Source organism: Primulina huaijiensis, chromosome 17 (genome assembly GCF_012295235.1).
Source record: "Primulina huaijiensis isolate GDHJ02 chromosome 17, ASM1229523v2, whole genome shotgun sequence".
Lineage (NCBI taxonomy): Eukaryota > Viridiplantae > Streptophyta > Magnoliopsida > Lamiales > Gesneriaceae > Primulina > Primulina huaijiensis.
The window spans coordinates 5,419,358-5,440,178 of NC_133322.1; the positions used below are offsets into that span (position 1 = coordinate 5,419,358).

The 20,821-nt window shown below is 31.5% G+C and overlaps 1 protein-coding gene across 1 annotated transcript; it reads right to left on the bottom strand.

The window, feature by feature from the left end:
- Positions 1 to 9,286: 9,286 nt before the first annotated feature.
- LOC140962697 (ABC transporter G family member 32-like) lies at positions 9,287 to 19,177 on the bottom strand. The gene is made up of 24 exons (XM_073421650.1): positions 18,518 to 19,177; positions 17,343 to 17,463; positions 17,174 to 17,262; positions 17,008 to 17,092; positions 16,760 to 16,919; positions 16,620 to 16,696; positions 15,921 to 15,974; positions 15,366 to 15,456; positions 14,982 to 15,283; positions 14,627 to 14,908; positions 14,112 to 14,428; positions 13,872 to 14,032; positions 13,672 to 13,775; positions 13,288 to 13,447; positions 13,041 to 13,163; positions 12,805 to 12,896; positions 12,391 to 12,723; positions 12,036 to 12,326; positions 11,627 to 11,710; positions 11,398 to 11,531; positions 11,078 to 11,305; positions 10,633 to 10,804; positions 10,138 to 10,392; positions 9,287 to 9,826 (listed from the first exon to the last, which is right to left on the bottom strand). The coding sequence occupies exons 1-24, from the start codon at positions 18,790 to 18,792 to the stop codon at positions 9,554 to 9,556; spliced, it is 4,263 nt and encodes a 1,420-aa protein (XP_073277751.1). The 5' UTR covers positions 18,793 to 19,177; the 3' UTR covers positions 9,287 to 9,553.
- Between the last annotated feature and the right edge of the window lie 1,644 nt (positions 19,178 to 20,821).

Below are 20,821 nucleotides of genomic sequence, written 5' to 3' on the forward strand. Positions count from 1 at the left end.
CAGGTACAATTTTCATTGAACGCAATCACCCTATTTATAGGGGAAGATTACAACATATAAATCTTTACATATATTATCTTGTCGTATTTATCTTGATTAGATATCTTTCAAATATAACTAAATAAGGTAATCATCTATAATAAGAATATATTTGTTACACTCCCTCTTAAATGATTATTTGCATAAACAATTGATTCGTCAAATATCCATTTGGCAAGATGGATGCTTAGAAACTTCATCGGGACTCAATGATGTCTCGTTAAAACTTTGTCAGTAATACACATTGGCAAAGATCCGAACAAAAGAAAAAGAATACATCAATAGATACTTTCTTTATATGTATTCCCGATGATAGATGTGCCTCGTTAAAATCTTTTTAGGAAAAATCAAATTAGACAAAATCTTAGTGAAGGAAAAAGAGTATGACATCTCTCGTTAATTGTTAATTGTCTCATTAAAAACCTTATCATGAAAAGCCACATGAGAAAAATAATAGACGAGGAAAAAGAATAAAACTTTGACTGTTCCCCCTACTGCAAGCATCACTTAAAATTGTCAACTCTTCGTATTCCGAACTTGTACACTGATTTTCCAAAAGTTGATGCATGTTATCATTTTAATTTGTATAATGACATGTTCTATTGAAATACTAGTTTTGGACGTTGAATCTAAATCCATTTGACATCTCAAATCCTAAGATGATTTTCTATACATATCACTGTCAAATTAACTCATCCACGACCACTGAAAATATTTTTTCATAATCGACTTTGGGGTTATAAACTATGAGCTAAAGTGTGCTTATATTTCACATGTCATTTGTCAATCATTTTTATTGACAATCACTGCAAATTGTATTTCAAGATAATCCTCATTTTGCATTATAGCATAAACACATGAATAATTATATCATTCTGAATTTCTGATCCCAAATAATATGTGAAATATCATCTTTTATTATACTTGTTATTATTCATGAATAACACAATCCAAATTGGTTTCATTGAAATATTTGGCCGATTACGCTTTTTTAGCGTCTTTTACGTTTACTTGCAAGTTATATAAAATATTTCTTGCAGGAAATCAATTTCTTTCGTAACGACTAGCCTCTATTATTCTTTTGACATTGAGATATTCACTCATTTTCTTTAAAGGGGTTCTTCGTCGCTTTAGGCGAGTTGATATACATTGTTCAACTAGAATATTAATGAAGCTAAATAGTATAATCGATCTTATATACAAGATCAAATAACATATTTTGAGATTTAAACTTGGAATTTCATGTTCAATTTATACTACATTGGGATCGATCTCAAAAATATTTTTTTAGCTTCTATTTTCTCCTCCTCAATGTTGAAAATATCATTTTACAATAATAACAAATGAGAAAGTGCATCATAAAAATCTCATTGCTCGAATTATTTGATCATAAGATTCAAATTATTTCTAACATATCTACAATCTCTTCAAGAGATTTATAATAGTCCATTTGTCTCACATAACATATTATCAGTTGGCATAATATATACAACATATATTTCATATATCCTCAAAATATGATGCATTTATTATCAAAATCAATGGTTTCAATAGTCGATTGAAGGCAAAATAAATCAACTAAACCAATGTATTTATAATCACAAAATTGATATTCAGATTTTTTTCTTTTAATCAAGCTTGTCTTGATTATATATTCTGGAAATTTTTCTCAAAAATTATTTTTGCATACATTAAGTTGTGAATCGTGGGCCCACATTATTTATTCTTTCCAGATAATACGGAAATTTCTGCCCACTTGAGCTTATAATAGTGGTATCAAATTTGATAAGACATAAATAAGAATTCACAAAATTTTCTAGATATTTGATTCAAAAATCTTTATATTTATTGATCCAGAAACTTTTGGCTTTATCATTAACATCTTTGTGCACTATCAATAGTTTCTTAACTATTTATGTAATTTGAATGCTCAACCCAATCGATTATGTTAAACTCTGAAAAATATTTGTATCGATCATACTTTTATAGAATATTAGGTCTTCTAGAACTATTGATTTGTAATATATTATTTATACCAAATCAATATTGGCATTGGATTCTCAAATCCATATACATCAATATTTATCACTATTTTATTGTGTCAAGCATATCATCATTTTCTTTTCATCGTCAATCAAATGATCTTCTAGATCCTTAATACAATCATATCAACATATGATGAAAATATAATTTGGGTAGACATATTCGGTCTTCACAAACTTTATATCGGGCTTGATGTATATCTCAATATTTTGTGCCAATTTTATAATTCATATCTCATTTGAGATAATATGTTCTTCTTTGATATCAAGTGTGTTCATTGATACTATCACATTCATCTTATAGAATGGATTACATTAGTTAGATAACTTTGAATAATTGTCTTTCTTTTATTTCTCTTTGAATAAACAAAAGACTATAACTAAGATATTGAAATTGAGACATCGAACTTAGGAAATTGAACGTCCATTTTCAAATTCTTACATGTACCAAGTAGATCTTTTACCTTAAATAATGACATTCGATCTCTCATGAATGTCATATGTTAGATTTTGTGTTCCTACATTTGCAAAATATATAAAACAACAATATGTAATACAATATTTTATCATTTATAAAATAAAGTTGATTTTAATCAAATACGTAATACACTTAAAATTTAATCAAAATTTAGGAAATAAAGATCTAACAACCCAACATGTTCTTAAATAAACAAATCCCAAATCGAAAAAATTATCACAAAATTGCATAATAAATTAATGTAATATCCCATGACATATATTGATAGAATAAATTCACAAAATTTATAAATTATTTATGTCACGAAATAATTTATGTGAATCAAAATAAATACATGCTAGAATTTTTCAAATTTTAGTTGAATCTATTAATTCAATATAAAAATTCAAGGCATGTCAGGGAGTAACATAAGAATGATGAATAACATGCAATGAAACATGCAATTGAAAATCAGTGACAGTGGATAAGAAATACGTGAATGTTCAAAGCTCAATTCCCTGCCATGATAGTGCATAGACTACATCATCGTCAATATTTAATATGGACGATTATATATTCATTGGGTTTACAATTTATTTTCTTTTTCGATTGATGTCGTTTTGATCTCACTGTCATATATTTTCTTTCAAACATCGTGGTCTCACTGCCACATACTCATATATATATTTCATCAATTAGCATATGCAGTTCATCATTGAACATGAAGTCACTACAAATAATAAAATAGTGACTAATAATAGATCATGCCTTTTCTTTTGATAGATATTATATCTTTAGTCACATTCTTTATGAATATAAATAATTTAAGATCTTATGTCGATATTTTTTAAGAAATTGTAATAAATTTCTCGATTCATAAGATCCTCAAAAAAAATTCAACCAAAAGGGCATTTAATTAATATTCCTCAAGAATCTTGTCAAGTCTTGGATCTTATATAAATATTCTTTGTGAATATCAACAAATCTTTGATATTTTGATCAATATTTCTTTATAAATATTGATATACTTTGATATATATCTATCTTTCAATAATATTTATAGATCTTAGATCTGTTATCAGATCTCAATCATGAATCTCTTTAGATTCTCAATATTTAGTATTATATCATATCTTAATCATTAATTTATCTCAATATAAAATCATGTTGTGCTACTTTAGAGCCATCAACATCATGATACTTCATGGGCACCAATATATTATAAAAGTGCAACTTCCAGAGCATTAACAAATATATCATAAAATTGAGTATTGACGACACATGTTATTCCAATAGCATCAAGAGAATGAGAAATATGTTCATCCTCAATTGTTTACAACATCGTGCTGATAACGTGTTATAAACCATAAAAGAAAGAGAGACGGATAGAGAGAATTTGTAAAAAAAATTAGAAAATGAGTCAATACTCAGGTGCAATTTTGATTGAATACAATCACCTTATTTATAGGGAAAGATTAAAACATACAAATCTTTACATATATTATCTTGTCATATTTATTTTGATTACAAATCTTTAAAATCTAACTAAATAAAGTAAGAATAATGTTAAAGGTACAACCAAAATATCGTACAACGATATTTACAACAATTAAATAGTGGATTTTGTTATTATATCGTGAGATTTTGCATTGAATTTATCATAAGATGTTGATAAATGAAATTTTTGTATTGAATTTTTTGTGTTGTAAGAATTGTTGTACAAATTTGATTGTACATGTAGTATTACTCAGTAAGTAATCATCTACAATAAGAATATATTTATAACAAGAATAATATTTTCTATCTATTATTTTTACATAAATAGATATCATCTATGTGATTACTGCTTACATAAAAATAAATAATATAAATATCTTGGAATGTATTTTATTTGAAGATTCCAAGTAATTTTAACTCAAAATACCAAAATAGATAATGTTATATGTTAAATAAATTTAGAAGTATAAATTACCATATCAAAGGTGCACCCTCGTTTTTAAGAGAAAATGATTTTTTTGTCCATAATTAATTTGTCTAATTTTGGGTTTTGTTCCATTAAGTTGTCAAAGTTTGGTTTGATATATTAACTTATAATTTTTGACTATTCTGTTTTGATTGCTGACGTGACATCCAATAAGTTGGTTTTTTTAATGTCACGTCAGCATTTTTCGATTTCACGTCAGCACTTATCGGTGTCATATCAGTCATTTGACAAAAATAATCGAAAATTAAAAACTAATGTACCAAACCAAACTTTGAAAACTCGGTGAATTTAATCACAAAAATGAAGAAGTTAGTTGAACAAATAAATTATTTCCCAATAAATAAATATAAATAGCTTGGATTGTATTTTGTATGAGATTTCCAAGTAATTTTCACTCAAAATACAAAAATAGTTCATGTTATTCTAATTAATTAATTATAGAAGTATATAAAAAAGTGATGCATAAATCATAATACAATTAATCTAACATTATTAATTGTTTGTTATGCGATGTCGTGTCATGTAATTAAGAGTACGTTTCTTTTATCCAGTTTTTTTTAAAAAAAATTTAATTTGAAGATTATTTAGAATATTATTTTAATAAAAAAATTTAATTTGAAGATTATTTAGAATATTATTTTAATAAAAAAATTTAATTTGAAGATTATTTAGAATATTATTTTAATATTAAATTAGAATACAATCTAATATTAGAATATTTTTTGGGAGTAATGAAAAATTGAATCAAAATTATTGACAACGCTGTGAGATGTAAAATATATAAAAATATATTTTTAAAAAATAAAATAAAAATAAAAATAAAAGAATGACATATAGTTTTATTTTTTAAGTTGAAAAATGGATCTTTGTAAAGCAAATCGAACAAAGTCATGAAACTCGAATTAAAAGTTGGTGAAAAGCTTGGTAAAGCATTTACAACCAAAATAAAGCAATAAAATAAATCAATGGTCCCATATAAATTATGTCTGTGTGTATATATTGTCTATATACAAGAAATAACTACTATACTCTCTTAATCATATATATTTAGGTTTATTTTTATTTTCGCGCAGATAAAAAAAATTATTGAAAAATAAGTTTTACTGAAGAAATTATTGTTTTACCTTATTTAATTAACCATTTAAATTAATATTATGAGTATGTATATTGTGAGACGGTCTCACGAATCTTTATCTGTGAGACGGGTCAACCTTATCGATATTCACAATAAAAAGTAATACTCTTAGCATAAAAAGTAATAATTTTTCATGGATAACCCAAATAAGAGATCTGTCTCACAAAATACGAACACAAATTTTTGCCTAATATTATATAAAAATTTGTTGGAAATAACTAATATATACTGATAAAAGAATAAAGAAAATAATATCAAATATATATACTAGATAAATATTTGAGACATGCGAAAAAATGATATTTATATTTGAGACGAGAGAAATATATTATTATGCGTCGTCGACTTTTTGGGAAAAAAAAGAAGAAAAACACTTTAATCTCTTGTTTCGGAGAACTAAGCGGCTATGTGACACATAAAATCAAAATCCTCGATTTTAAAAAGACAGTGTAGTTCCCATTGATCTGGATATTATTAATTTTGTTCATGTTGTAGCAAAAGATTGAAACCAGTCAATCAAATTTGAACATAATGTGCATAAGATCTACAAACAAGATTAAAACTATAAAGCAATAAATTAAAATAAATAATAAAGCAATTAAATATTTGTTTAGTGATATCGACTCTTTTTTTTATGTTTTTTTTAATCAAATATCATATCTGATTTGCTATTATGTAGCTCAAATATCTTAAAATATACAACAATGCAAAGATTCATTATATTTCGATAATTCGCGTAGAAAGGTCGATGATGGTTGGATTTCAGGACTTTTTCTTTGAGTTTTTCCATTTGTTAATGAAAATTGGTTATTAGTGTAAATGTCATTTTATTTTTTATTTTAAATAAAAATGAAATTGGTACATAGTTATAAAATGTTGAACGATGATGAACTATGTCGCTATAAAAAAAAAATGAAAACAAGAGATAATATTTGATTATTTCCAACCATACCAAACAAAGCCCGATTGATGAAATTCGTAGGCGAAAAGATAAATTTGTTCTTTGTGACGTAGGTGACTACCCACGAAATTTGTTGTTTATCACTCTTTTACGAGCTAGTTGTCTACGACTACCTAGATATGTTTACGAGCCTATTGGATCTTCCTACTCCGGTCTACATAATTCGAGATATTAGATTTTTTTTGGCTATATCTGTATTAGTGTTTGATATTTTTAGTCTTATATATTTTATTTAATCAATTATAATCCTACAGTTATATTTCAATGATCGAGTTAGTCCTTCTATCGGATAATTAAATAACGAATATCATGTTATTTTTTTATGACTACATGGTTAAAAATCTCTCATAACATGTATGTGTTTAAAAACATAAATATAAAAATTTAACAATGAAAATGAGAATGACTAAAATTGATAGTTAAAACATAATTACATTACTATAATTGATTCAAGAAAATATATAATATAATACTATAAATATCACACCTCTATATATACATAGTTAATATTTATATTTTTATTAAAATAAATTCTAACCCTTAAAAACTAGAAAACGATATAAACTCAAAAAATTGTATATGGTCCCGACATCATTAATTTTTCGATCAATTTACGGTCTTAGTCTACTAATTATTTTTTCGATTTCAATCATATTTAATCAAAGTGCTGACGTGACATCAGAAAATAATGACGTGCCACTGTAAAATGCAGACGTTGTGACATACATTTCTTACGTGTCTGATGTCACGTTAGCACTCCGTTAAAGAAAAGGACTAATTTTTTTTTTAAAAAGGCAAATTAATAAACTGAAACTATGAATTGACCGATTACAAGACTAAAATAAAATAACATATAAGTTACAATATCTAAAATATAATTTTGACGATATTTGGGACTTTATCAATGTTTATGCCGAATCCATTAAGCAAAAAGGAAATCGCACATTGTGTGGTAGTCGGGTTGGCGTGATAAATTGTGTGATTTGTGTTTTTTAATTGTAAGTTTTCCTTTTTTGAAACATAAATAAAATTTACGATTATTTAATATTAAGATTTAATTCAATAATTTTTCATTTATTATGATTAATCTATGATTTATATTTTTAAACTCTACTAAACATATAAATCAAAGAACATAAGCTCAATATGTTTAATATCTGTCACATGCTTCATCATATAAGTTTTTGTGTTATCAAAATTATAAACAAGTAGTGATTGTGCAACCTAAATATTTTAAATGAGTATGTAACTTGTAAGACAGTTTCAAGATTCTATTTCCGTGTAACAGGTCGACCCGACCTATACATAACATTAAACGTAATATTATTGACATAAAAAATAATATTTATTATGAGTTAAGTCGGTTTGGAGATCCGTCTCACGAAATTAACTTGTGAGACTATCTCACAATTTTATTTTATGATTTTAAATTATGTAGCAAGTAGCATATTTCGATGTCAATTTCAATTATCAATTAGGATAATTGTTCTCCTTAACAATTTCAGACAAATTAATACAAAATAAACTCTTCTAATCAAAGCCAAACAAATCAAAGCGAAATAATTTTGAAAATTATATGCAAAGATTCATAAATTGGTCGCTTCATTTTATTATTAATAAAAAATTTGCCAGATGAAAATTTCAGTAGCGAAATATTTGAAAAAATTTGGCCAGTACGTCACTTTTCTAGTCTATCAACTCAATAAATAGCCGATGACTTATAATTCATCTAACTCCAAGTTCCAAGTTTTAAACGAGTTCTAAGGTTCAAAACTTAATTGTAATGGTAACAATTTCTTCCTCCAACTCAAAAAAAAAAAAAAAAAAATTGTCCAACTTCTATCCAAAGTGACAATAAAAACAAGCAGTTAAAAAAATAAACATAATTTTGGAAAAATAATAAATGTTTAAATGGAGAGTAATTTAAATTTACAATAATATTTTAGTTGAGATTTTGAGGAGAAGCTCATGAAAGAAGGTTAAGTAAGCAGTGAGATTTATTGGGTTTTTAAAATTATGTTATAAACATACAAATAGATCATTTAAATTTTCTAAAATATATTAATTTGACATAGACTAAAATTTAAATTAATAGAGCAAGATGAGGGCGGGTACGAGGATTCTCCGAACCAAAACTTATTATTATATATTATTATTATTATTATTATTAATGATAATATTAATAATAATAATAATAATATTATTAATATTTTAAAATTATTTTTATTATTAATATTATTTTTGAGACGGGTTCTCCGAACTATTTCGGGTATTTCAAAAAATCCCCAAACCTGAAAAAATCAGGGATCCCACCCCTGTTTCGGTTTTCCTTACGGGTCTCCAAACCTGTGGGAAAATTTGTCATCCCTAAATCAAATTCTCCCAAAAATATACGACATCATGCAATTTGGAAGCCGAGATGAATGAGTCAAAAGACAATTTGTTCAATCATTCTACACAACCTTTTTTTTTCCTTCTATCAAGGAACGAAAGCGATTTATCATAATTAAATTTCGACCCGAAACTTCACCTGAAACTTGAGACATTAATGTCAGATGAATATACAAATTTGAAATTAAAAGTATGAGTTATATTTGTTGAAATATCATCGAAAAGATGTGACAAATTCAAACATATGGTATATAGTAACATTCAGACATACACTAAGTACAACAAAATCATATATATTATTTATCTTAATCTAATGTTAAAACATATTCATCAACACAAATCTGTATCATCCTCGTGGTCAAGGAACAATTTCACTGTATTTATGGATGGGAGAGTAAGAACTGTTGCATCTTTTGCAACAACAGGAAAAAATAAAACTACAAATTTATTACAATGCAAGAGTAAAAAGAATAAAAAAGATATACCGACGTATGTAATATTTACCGGTTCGATCGATCGATCGATCAATAACCAACTGACCAGTTTATCTCTTCTGGAAGTTAAAAGCTTTGATAGCATAAGCAAAAATCACAGCAAATAACAAGCAGAACCCGACCACCATAACTCCCGCGATGCCGACGAAATCGTGCCTAAATCCAAAGACATCCTTGACTAATAGCCTTGTTGACATTAACTGGATTCCATCAGAAAGCTTCACCAATTTCTCACTGTCAGCATATTGAGAAGCTAGGAGGCCATACAGACTCCACGCAACGGGGTTCGCCCAATAATACCATCGCCACCATATCGGAATTCTCTGTAGCAATAGTAAAAGGATATTCACATTCAGAATATTGGGAAGGGAAGGCAACTCAGGTTTGGTCTATGTCTATGTCACACTTCGACAAACAGTTCTTGCGAGGTACATACATAAAAACATGAGTAAGTCTTACATGAAATACATATGAAACTCGGACATCCGATATTAAATGTTATACAAGAAGTGTTTCTCTCCCCACATTGTGTTGATCATAAGTTGGTTAACTAAGCAAACTGACTTCCAAGTTTTGACAGATTAAATAAACGTAAAAGAAGATAATTTTGATCGAATCGGTGTTACTTTGTTACCTTATGAGGTATCATGAATCCACTAAAGAGATTCCAAAGCATGTAAAATGGGGCTGCGATAATGGCCGCAAGGTTGTGGTTTGGTGTGACAGCAGTTGTCATCATGCCATAAAAGGTGAAATACAACATTGTGAAGTACATGAAGAACAAGTACCACAAAAATTTGGAAACAGCCCACTCAAAGGAAGCCATTGAATAGAAAATTGCACAGTAAATAATTGTCTGGGCGAATACGTAAGGAAACTCGAGAGCAACCTGCAGGAGAGATTGACTTATTAAACAACGCCTTTTAGTTTTATTTTTTTTAAAAAAAGCGTAACAAATTTTATATTTAGACATGATAATTGAAAAACACTGTTCTTATATTCTCTAAAGAGAAGTTAAAAGCACAGCAGTACAAGGCCACAGTTTCTGGCTTCATAATTCAAGCATTTTACAAATCTATTTTAATGTATTTTTTTTAAAACTTGTTCTAAATAATAGCGAAAGCAACACCTGAGCGAATGCAAATGGCAAAGCCGAATACATTCCTGCTGCTCTTTCCCTGTATGAAACAAATCTTTCAACAGAAACAACTGGTTGAACGGCAGTGCCATTCGTAATTCCGATGAACAGCACTGCTGCATACATTGATCCCATAGCGTTAAATATGTCTTGCTGTGTGTCCCTACAATACATTAAGAAACATGTAATTGGGCAACTATAAGATACAATAGATATATTTTAGTAACACCAGGAACGTTTTAGTGCTAAGTTGCTACACTTAAACAATGATTGTCAAAAAAATTACGATAATATTTTATATTTTATTATCTAAATGAATCTAATCTTGTTGGAGCAACCTTGGCTTTTTTTCTTGAGACATGATCAATATCAAGCAAGCTTGCTTCAGCTGTACTATTTTTTACTAATAGAATCACAACAAGTGTGATGTACAGACCTTTTTGAACCAAATCCCCAACATATGGATCCCAGCATCAATGATATTATTACTGTATAGAAGAAGCGAACTGCGGTGTATTGTGGGTTTCGCCAGTAAGACAGGTTCTGCTTCCAAAGGCAAGCCACAAATTGGTCGAAATATGACACAGAATACTTTGAAGGAAAATTAAGCTCTTTTGAATCGCCACTTGGCTGGCTCAGCCTCTCGACCAACTCTTTATTATATCTAAAACAATAGAGAGACAAGTTTGTGAAAACATTATGAATGCCCAAAAGAAATTCAAATTCAATGGTAAAACTATTTTCTGTTGGACGCACTGAAATAGTTTTGATCTTCGGTAAATTTCAGCAAAATCAATGCCCAAGCGGCTTTCCTCTATTGGTGATGTAACCTCTAACATCCATGTAGCCGGATTATATCCATTCTTGATCCTTGGTATTCCGTCAATATCCTAACAAAATAAAAGTACAGAGCATGAGTTTGCAATGACAGTTCCATGATACACTACTGTACCGAATTGAAAAGACAAAACACATAATGTCAGACCTCAAAATACCGGATCAAATCGCAAGACTTTGGACCAAGTGGACCGGCATAAATGAGCTCTCCACCCCGTTTCATAAATAAAAGCTGCAGCGTAGGCCGACATAATTACAACCAAGGCATAACACCTATCAATATGATCAACAACACAAAATCTACAGTTGAATGCATCCAATCAATACTAAAAGCTCTAAAAAAAACTAAAATGAAGAAGGTGATTTTTAGAGCTTCTACTATTTAAAAAAAAGGTTTGTTAAAAAAATTAATGTATTTTAAATAGAACTACTTAATAAAATGTAATTTTTAGATTAAATACTCATGTATCCAAACTAGCCCAAAGTTCAACATTTGTACGTAAATAGAGAGACAAAAGTCAGATCCCTAGAGAGATAGAGACAAAGATAAGTAGAACCTCGTCAAAGGATTCAAAGATGTCAATGCTAGGCTGATGAATCGTACAAACAATTGTTCTTCCAGTGTTCACTATATTCCTCACTGTCCTCATCACAATGGCTGCAGATCTTGCATCTAAGCCTGATGTGGGCTCATCCATGAATACAATAGAAGGGTTGGCTACCAGTTCAACGGCAATAGTAAGGCGCTTTCTTTGCTCCGTTGATAATCCATCAACTCCGGGTAGGCCTACTAACGCTCCTCTCAACGGAATAAGTTCCACAAGTTCCATAACCTCCTCAACAAATGCCTGCAAATGTGACTGATTATTAACTCATAAAAGATTTAAAAACAGCAATCACCATTAACTATACCTTTTGTGTTTCCAACTCAATATCTGGGGACAACCGTAGCGAAGCAGAGAACAGAAGTGATTCATGAACAGTTAAGCAGGGAGAATGAATGTCGTTTTGTTCACAGTACCCTGATATTCTGGCAAAAGTCTCTTGTTTTTTTGGATGACCCGATAAACTGATGGTTCCTTCAATAACTCCACCAGTCTTTCTTCCAGCTAATACATCCATAAGGGTGGTTTTTCCAGCACCACTAACTCCAACCAAAGCTGTGAGCACACCAGGTCTAAATGCTCCAGTGATGTTATTCAGTAATTGCAATTTATCCACTGGAACACCTTGCTGCCTCAGTTCCTGAAATAATTAGGATACAGTCTATTGTAAGACAAAAAATTGAGATGATGATATTTGATAATTGATGGAGAACATACACACCATGGGCACATCCACGTAGTAATTAATATTGCTGAAAGACATAGAAAGTGGCTGGAAAGGAAGCACCATTCCTTTTTGCTTAAAACTCTTCTCTGAGTTGCCAAGTAAATGAAGGTGAGCAAATGTTAGAATGCTACTTATAAACTAACACAGTGAAATAGGCAGAAAACGTGAAGTGCAAGTAAAGTGAGGCCATTCCACCAGGCACGTAAACTAAGAAACTTGAATAATCTTACTAGCAAATGAGCCAGAATGCTGTAGAAAGTCTCTAAGACGGATGACAATAGGTTCTCCTTTCCGCATGTTCTCTCTCTCGTGGAGTTCTTCTTTAGAGACAACAGCTTGACGCTTCCCAAGAGCTTAAGGGTATTTTAAAATAAAGCAGAACAAAAAGAAACTTTAATATCATTATTCGATAGAAATATGGTGCTTAAAAGATAAATCAAGATGTGATTTAGAGTATTAAAGGAGGTTAGAGCTCACGGTTCAGGTTCCAGAGGAAAATGGTAAAAAGGATATTGAATAAGCCTATGTAACCGATCAATGCACCTACACCAATCCAGTACCAGTAATTTTCTGGGAACAAACTTCTAGCTTTGAGTAATGCTTTGCCTAGTGACAAATTCGAATTGTCTCCACTTCTCTACATGAACAAGAGATTCAGTAAATCAGTTGATTGTATATTCAAGATTGAAAGAATTTTTAACATGAACATGCATAATTTAAGTATTTTGTCCATGCTCATGGTATCTCTGTAATCTTCTTAACTTAGTTTCTTCAAATTCATTCATATAGAACAGTTATAATTGGTATTTAGACATCTGAAATACGGGTTATGTCCAAATCCCGATGATAAGAAATAGGTACCTTGTCCCAGGCATGACCAAGGAATTCATTCACAGAAACAGCATCTTGAGCATAAGCTAAAGGAGAAATCCAAAATCCCCAGATCCACCAACTAGGGATCCTATCTATCAAAGTTTATTGAAGAGATGAACTATCAAATTTGTGGTCATCTTAAGAAAGGTCAAAACATCTAGATGAGGGAGCCATAGAGTGTTTTTTACCTCTTGAAATTATATATCCCCCAAGAGTCATGACTATCAACATGGCAAAGGATCCAAAAGTATTTGCCACGATCATGTTACGGCCCAAGGAACCCATCACACGGAAAAGAGCAAGAGACATTTGATGCAGAAAAAAGAAAAGCAAGAATTGACGAAGAAATCTGCATGATTTGATATTAATGGTGGATTGTCAGCATGCTGTTCATCATCATCCATAAAAATTTTAAAAATAAGTCTCACCTTGTAATATTTGGATCAAATCCAACGACATAGTACGTCACTGCTACCCAGAAACCTGATTCTACTAGTGACGTCAGAATGCTCAACAGCCAATAAGGAAATGTAAAAGCCCAACATGGATAGAAGTGCAAGTCCCTGTACTTGTACAGAACTGGAAGCTTGACAACAAGCATGGAAACCTCTGTGAAGCCATTGAAAAGCATAATGATCATGGAAAAGTACAATTCTCCTAAATAAAGGCCCCCGTCATCAATTGTGTCATGATGCATCGTATTACGGCAAAAAACACTCATTGTAATCAGAGCAACCAGAAGGAGCTGGAAAAAGAAAGTTCAATACATGTATCAGGTGAACATACATCATAAAGGATTTCACATATCATCATTGTAGAGAATCAGTAAAAAAAGAACTGAAGATCTAAAGACATGATCAAAGACCATGTTTACTCTCCAACAGTCCGACTGAAAATATTTCTACAGGTACGTTTGTCAAAAAAACTTTACTAATGACATTACCTGTATAAATTTAAATACATAGATAAACAAATTCCGTTTCATAAGCAGCAACTGCCAGTCGAAACAGATTTTAAGTAGTTCAGTTTTCCTGACACCATATCGAGAAGTCGTCAAGGCTGCCGGATGACTGTAACGCTTATCAAATGGGGTATCCAGCTCTTCAGATAAATTCTTCCCAATGTTGTATTGGCGAAAAGCTTCAGCGAATTTAGCAACTGGTATGTACCGATACGGAAGATCAAGACGAGCCCAATATTGCTCTTGGTCCTTCTTTGATACGATCTGCATAAAAGAAAAATCTTTTGAATATTTAAAATCCTAGGGACCATCAACCTACATATGATCTAACACCTACTTCTTGAAGAAAGTCCGCAACATTTTTTCTCTCTGGGCAATGAAATCCCATGCATGAAAAGAACTCTGGGGCAGCTGCACGAGGTCCCTGGTACACGATTTGGCCCTCAGACATGAGAATAATATCATCAAATAGCTCGTATGTCTCAGGTGCTGGTTGAAGCAGAGAAATCACAGTGGTTCCATCAAGTGCGTAGGTTGAATGCTTAAGATACTTGATTATTTGGAATGTAGTGGCACTATCAAGACCTGTTGATATCTCATCCATGAATAACACTCTTGACGGGCTGACCAATAATTCACCTGTCATATGGATATGGTAAATGAGCTTTTGTTTGCATAATCTACAACCATCAACCCAAAGAAATTATAATATCAACAAAACCTGTTGTCAGGCGCTTCTTTTGGCCACCAGATATCCCTTTAAGCATTTCATCTCCAACAAAGGTATCCGCACAAAGGTCCAATCCCAAAATCTTTTAGAGTGAAATGTTTTTAGAATGACCGTTAATAACTAATAAGCATATTGTGCAAAATCTCATTTTTAATAAGCAAATATGAACTTAAAAAACACAACTTTCAAAAGTGCAACATATATTTTCATCTTACATTTCGTATGCTATTTATTTACAAAAAATTAAATCACGAGTGCCACAGATGAGCAAAATGTGTCCTAAAAAGTTGACATGTAAAGAAAAGGGAATGAAAAGTGGACAGAATTTTATCATAGATCTTGAGGATGGCAGGAGATAGAATAGAAATGTGCTGCGAATGGAAGCAGTAATTACTATACTCGGTAAATCAGCAGCTTTAATGAAGACAAAGCAAAAAAAATTAAATTTCTACAAGCTTATAATACGATGTTTCTCTCATTGTCAAAGGATATTTTAAATATTTTAGCGAATCCAAACATTATTAATGGTTAACATCAAGAAAATACCTTCAAGATGTACTCCACCGCAAGGCCTGATTCCTTCCCCTCCAAAGACAGGGCCTGAATCATGATAAGAAAGCTACTTCAAATATTTTTTAGGTAGGATTGTTTCAACTCACATAAAGTGCTCGTTAAGTGACTGTAAAATAAGCTGCTGAAAGTGAGAACATGATAAAGTTTAAGGATATTTAAAGAAAATAACTTCAAAGTGCTCTACCTTCAACTTTGTGGGTACTTCGAAAGTGAGATTTGTCGAAGTGAACACAGAAATAAATATGATCAATGAACTAAAGCGAATGGGGCCAAGTTAAATTGTACAGAATTGTGCATGTAACTTGAAGCTGGATTTTCTTATATAGGGCATCATACATAAATACTGATGTTAGAAGTTTTAGTTTCATCTGATCTACAACTCATAGAGTCTCTTAATTAGTAAAAGAAATCTCTTAACTGATATCTTGAAAGGTATCGAATGAAGACTACCCAAGAGTGGATAATGAGCAGGAATTATAACGATTGAATATAACATGAAGTGATCGTCGATGTAGGAAAATATATGATGTGTAGGAGGAATTAGAACAAAAGGCAGATCACAGACTGTCTAGGTGAGGCTGTTTTCCTATTGTCTGTTTGATCAGACAGTCTCCCAAGTTTTAGAAATTTATCTCTTAGAAAAGAAAAGCTACATCTTGCATGTTCGTCTACCTTCATGAATATATCAAGATCTTCATCAGGCTTTATTCCAGCAAGCTTTTCTCTTCTTGAAAGTTCCAGAAGCATATCTGTCACAACTTTCAGGGTTAGAATGTACCTGATCTAATATATAAGAATACTATCTGGCTTACCATATTTATACCCAACACCTTGACAACGAGATGAAAAGTTGAGGGTTTCTCTAACTGTCATCTCTGGTATGTGCCAATCTTGTTGACTGACATAAGCAGATGTTCTTTGAGGAACAAACTCATTCAGCCCATGCCCATTGTACGTTACTTTACCTGACATCTTAAACAGATCAAATTTTTTCTTTCAGAAGTCAATTCCATGTCGGTGAAAGTATTAATATGACGACATTACTAACAAATTAATGTACCTGAAGATCAGAGTTGAGACGTCCAGCAAGGGCGAGAAGAAGAGTCGTCTTTCCAGAGCTTGGAGGACCCAATAATAATGTTAATCTAAAGAGGATATAGAGCAACAATATCAGACATATGAACAAATCCTCTAGTAGATGAATGGGAAAAAAAACCAGTACATGCCTTCCTGGTCGAATTATCCCACTAACATCATCTAAAATTGTCAGCTTTCTCCTCTTACCAGAATATATCCTCAGCTGTCTAAATAAGGCCTTAAACAGCACAATTAGAAACAAAAGTCAGACAATGAACACAATCATCAGGAACTAATTCAAGATTGCGTACGTCGTACCTCTGTCATGTTGATGATAAAATTCGATATTGTGGGCAAAGCTCTGCTACCAAGGTGAACAAATGATTCAACTGTCAAATGCTCAAACCTCACTTCAACTTTTGGGAAATCCAAGTCAACTCTGAAATGCCATAATATAATTCCAGTTGAAATAATCATCAGTTATTGGTTCCAGTATGCTACAATCTCATATATTGAGCTATTTTAATTGTTCATAAGAACAAAGAAATATGATAGACCATTCAACACTGTGTAGTGTGCAGTGATAGTTATAAAATACATTAGGCTTACAACCAATCTATAACTGTTTTCAGGTAGAATTGCTTCCAAAGAGGATTTATTAGCATCTTGTTAATAAAGATCCACTACTATCTTATTATTGAAGAAACAAGCACCCGTATAACAGATTTCCATTCAAGATTTTAGTCCAATTTTTTTGTGATGTGGAGGCCTTGCCTTGCCATGCCATATCGACTGGACTATACATTCTCGTACTCGTTTGAAGGAGCAAAGATAGATTTTACTGGTTATATTACGCGTGCCTTAATCAACCAGGACATTGAAGAATATTTGGAATAGTTAACATTCCTATCGACCGTTCACCGTTGATCTTCTCTTGCTCACAAATGATACATTATGATCCAATAATCATTCATAGAAGGTTAATGGGTTTCCAATCTTCCATATTATTTAGAAATCCAAACATCAGATACGCGGAAACAAGACTAGCAATTTGATAATCGGCACCAGTTTTAATTTCAGTAGGATGAAAGCGAGCCACCAAACTGTTTACACAGAACCATGATTTGATAATTCTTGATCAATGGAGGAAATCCCATTAAAGTGAGTTGTGACAACTTTAGTTTCCTGAGAATCTAGCACCCAAAATCATATAGTTCAAGAAAATCTTCAATTTGTTATTTGATTATGATTATTTTGCAATAAAAACCCAATTATGAAATTTGACCATAATAAAGAATCAACGATAACGATTATTATTATCATAATTCCAAAGAAAATAGCCCAGTCTAACCCTACCACAATCAGAAAGAACAAATAATCCAATATAAGGTCAACAGCCAATAAAATCGAAATATCGGGTTCAAGAATCAATCATACAGGTCGTCCCCTGTTTTTTTTTTTTTTAAAAAAAAACAAAAACAAAGATAATATACCTATCGAAACGGCGTCGCATGCGAGTGAAGAACTTCTCCCAGTCATTATCAACCGAGTTAATCAACCGATCCAAGATAACATTTTGCTCTTGAGCTTCGAGCTTGTGCACCTCAACCTCCTTCGAATCCCCCACCACATTGCGGAAAATGCCGAGCCTCACGCGGTTGTAAGTCGGCAGCCGCTCTAGCGCCGCCCACCGCAGCGCCTCCTCATCGTCCCCGTCCTCCCTAAACGACTCCGAACGCGCGGCTATATTCTCCGCCGAGTTCCACATCTATCCACGGCTGAAACCAAGAAAATGGGCGAAATGGGAAATGATAATGGCTGGGGCTATATGTCTAGAGACTTTCACAAAGAAAGTACGTCGGTGTTGAAGAGAGTAAAGGGACTTTACGGCTGGCTTTGTTAGGTGGATTCATTAAATGTCAGTAGAAAATAGCACATGAGAAATGGGAAAATGCAGTCAAACGAGTTGGTTGAGTAACGCATCGCATTAACGGCTCCTTAAATTCTCTTCTCTCTGCCAATTTACGTAATTATATTACATAATCCAATTTGCTTTCTGATTTCTCCTTCTTCTTGGGTTTTTTCTTGATTCTTTTCAAGAAACTGCGTATCACAAGAGCTCATGCACTCGGGAAACTTTCACCATCGCAGAATTTAATGTTAGCAGTCCCGAGTTGTTGAATTTTAAGGCAGGTTCGTTGATCCTGGGTGTGGGTTATATGAATGGTTGGGATTTCACTTTTTTAAGATGTGTGGGGTAGGATGGAATAATCCGAGGCGGCGTGGGGGCGGGGGATCGTGGTTAGGAAGGAGTTGGGAGTATGATTGAATACAGTTTACTGGACAGTGAAGCATTAAATGCAGCTCTACTGGAGGACAAAAATGGCGGGCCGCATGCAGCTCATGCATTTCTTTCCTAATTAGGCTCTTTTTAAATATNTAGGGATATTTTCCTTCTTTGCATGAACCAGCCATATCTACCACCAACCATGTTCTCAAATTTTCAGATCTTCAAATTTTCAATTTTTTTATCCTTGTATAATTTTTTAATCGTAAAAATTAGCAGTTCCGGGTACAGAATAACATATGAATATAATGTGTTGAATATGTTTTTATTAATACGAATATTATGTGTTTTTTTTTTTGTGCGGAATGAATATTATGTGTTTGATAATGAATTTTGTGCTATCATGAAATAATGAAAAGGCGTCAATAATGTACTTAATGGTATAAAGACAACTAAAATAATGAACGAAGAACCAAAAAAATAAGTACATAGATAACGAAGAACAAAAAGAAGGGGAAAATGTGTATAGCATCATCCTTATATATAGTCCGTGTTGTGTAATAATTGTCCCTAGCTAATGTACAATAATCGAAACGTGATACTTGAGCTGTTTTATAATTTAAAATATTCGATTTACACATTTACTATTCCCTATAAATTTTAGTAAAATGACAAACATTCAATCTTACAATTTGTGTACAGAACTAGACAAAACTAGAAATATTAATTAGGGGGCGAAATTATTATTATTTTTAGTAGTAGTTAGATTTTAAAAACAAAAAAAATGGTATATGTTAAAAGTAAAAATTTACGGTAAAAATCTCAAACTCACAAAATATATCAAACTACACACTTTATAAAATTTTATCTCTACTCAATTGTGATTTTCTTCACAAATTGAGAGACCTATTTATAGAATTGCTTTGGAAATAATCCAAAAATAAATACATCATTACATACATTATCAAACACTAATTTTTAATATTTACAACTCTTATTTTCAACATTCAACCTTTTTATTTTCAACACTCCACTTTGTGATGATGATCATGATACAATGATTGTATTCATTACGTGTTTTTATACTGTCTCGTTAAAAACCTTACTATGAAAAACTCATTGGGATAAAAACAATAGCAAGGGAAAAAGAGTGCAGTCACGTAAACTCTCCCTCATGTTAACACGAACGATTTTTCACAAATTTCATAGATTGCGGTATATATATGTTTTCTGAATATTGTCGTAGGAAGTGCCTTTATGAAGAGATTTGATGAGTTTTTGCTTGATTGAATGTAATGAATATCAATATCTTTATTCATCTCAAGTTCTTGGGTGAATGCGAATAACTTAGGGGGAATATGTTTAGTTCTGTCGCTTTTTATGCATCTCTCTTTCATTTGAGCAACACATGGAGAATTATCTTCGTATAGTATCACAGGCTTTGTCACACCCCGAGACGGGGTTGGTCGACACCGGCGTTGCTCTCAAATTTACATTCGATAACAACAAG

Bases quoted from the DNA above. Each gene is read 5' to 3' on its own strand.
- LOC140962697 (XM_073421650.1), bottom strand. From the start codon at position 18,792: ATGTGGAACTCGGCGGAGAATATAGCCGCGCGTTCGGAGTCGTTTAGG. The intron at 16,697-16,759 runs GTAAGCCAGATA...AAGTTGTGACAG, and splicing joins AGGTGTTGGGTATAAATATG to ATATGCTTCTGGAACTTTCA. The intron at 10,393-10,632 runs GTGTTGCTTTCG...TCTCTCCTGCAG, and splicing joins TGCCATTTGCATTCGCTCAG to GTTGCTCTCGAGTTTCCTTA.